The sequence below is a fragment of the Gopherus flavomarginatus genome, chromosome 4, assembly GCF_025201925.1.
Source record: "Gopherus flavomarginatus isolate rGopFla2 chromosome 4, rGopFla2.mat.asm, whole genome shotgun sequence".
In the NCBI taxonomy this organism is placed as follows: Eukaryota; Metazoa; Chordata; order Testudines; family Testudinidae; genus Gopherus; species Gopherus flavomarginatus.
The window spans coordinates 134,319,352-134,321,084 of NC_066620.1; the positions used below are offsets into that span (position 1 = coordinate 134,319,352).

The 1,733-nt window shown below is 42.4% G+C and overlaps 1 protein-coding gene across 1 annotated transcript; it reads right to left on the bottom strand.

Annotated features, from left to right (window-relative positions):
• Positions 1–1,191: 1,191 nt before the first annotated feature.
• Positions 1,192–1,509, bottom strand: LOC127049986 (histone H4-like). The gene has a single exon (XM_050951445.1). It carries the CDS (start codon positions 1,501–1,503, stop codon positions 1,192–1,194), a length of 312 nt encoding a protein of 103 aa, XP_050807402.1. The 5' UTR covers positions 1,504–1,509.
• Positions 1,510–1,733: the final 224 nt, after the last annotated feature.

Genomic DNA, 1,733 nt, shown 5'->3' on the forward strand with positions numbered 1-1,733 from the left:
AGCACCTTCCCTCTTACCCCGTGGCAGCTTACTTTGAGTAAGAGCCTTTGGTGATGTTCAGAGGGGACTGTCCTAAATTTTAAATAATGGTTTATAAAAACCCTTTTAATAATGGACAAAATACTGCACATGTACAGGGAGAATTAACTACAAAACCGCTGCTTGGTAATTAACCAGTTTTCTGTTGTCGGGTACATTTGTTTAAATACTGTTGTATTGTCATCTGCAGCAAGTAGCGGCTAAAAGTCTTGTTCTGCTGAAGTCTTGTTAGAGACCACCTAGAGTTTTTCCCTTTTTGAGGTTAAGGACCTAATCACCTGATGGATGAGCAAAGACAAGTTCTTTCCTTTCACCTTTCACATCTTACACATGAATGTCAAGCTATCCTGCAGTGGCGTAAGATTCTGCATACCTGTCTCAGGCACAAACCTCAAATTGGTTGCAAGTTCTATATTCAGATGTTACCAGCTGTAAACTCCTCAGGCACTATAACAACTTTAACAGTGAGACACAGACCATCCTCTTGGGTACTCTGATCCATCTCACCACCCAGGTAAACCTGCCTTTGTGATAAATTCAGATTACTCCCAGTCCCAAAAGCCCAGTCACTTAACCCAGCTCAGTTGCATGCTATATCTTACACCAAAGACAATCCGTATAGCCAATCCTATAATAAACTTTCTAAAACTTTATTAACTAGGAAAAGGAAATGAGAGTTATTTACAAGGTTAAAACAGGTAAACATGTACACACAAATGAATTAGTCTTAATTTTCAAAAGATGATAGAAACTTGTATAATAAGCAAGCTCTATATGTCCCTTAGGGCTAACCCAGGCTAAGCACTGGGGATCTTTTGCTTATATTTAGTAATCCTTGCCTCTCACAGTCCAAGCGGTATAAATATATAGTTCCTCCTTGTTAGGACTTTTTAGTCCTTCCCCCACTTCTGCTCCAAGTTGCAGATACTGGCACATTGCCTCTTCATGGGGGATGAGAGTGGGGAGAGCAATCAACAGTCTTTTGTCCTGTCATGTTCCAAAATAGTTTCTCTGGTGTCGAAGGCCCTTTTTCATCGGGCAAGACCTAACACCTTCTGTTGGAGCCTATTGTTTCACACTAATTCATGCTTGTCACCTGTCTGGTGATTTACACAGTTACAGAGGCTTATCCTGTTGACTTTAGTGACCTGTTTAGCCACCAAAACCATAGACAGTATGACCCTGGCTCTTCAGGGCATAAACCACATCCGTAACCATTACAGTCTTTCGCTTTGCATGTTCAGTGTAAGTGACAACATCGCGGATCACGTTCTCCAAGAACACCTTCAGCAATCCCCGGGTCTCTTTGTAGATCAGCCCCGAAATACACTTCACCCCACTGCGTCGAGCCAAGCGACAAATAGCTGGCTTGGTAATACCTTGGATATTATCCCGAAACATTTTACGATTGCGCTTGGCAGCTCCCTTGCCCAAGCCTTTACCACCCTTACCGCGGCCGGACATGGTGAAATCAAGTCACACACAACCGATAATGCAAACGCTCACCTTACAGTATGAGATACAGATGTTAAGTGAGATTGATGCATGTGGCGACATACAAGCATTCAATATAGACTAAAGACCAAGCACGTTTCTATAACTCTAATACCTGTTTTGACCATACAAACACACAGGTGAGCCAGACTAATTCTAGCTCTGTATTTGTCAGTGTTCACTTGAGACATGGGGCCCTT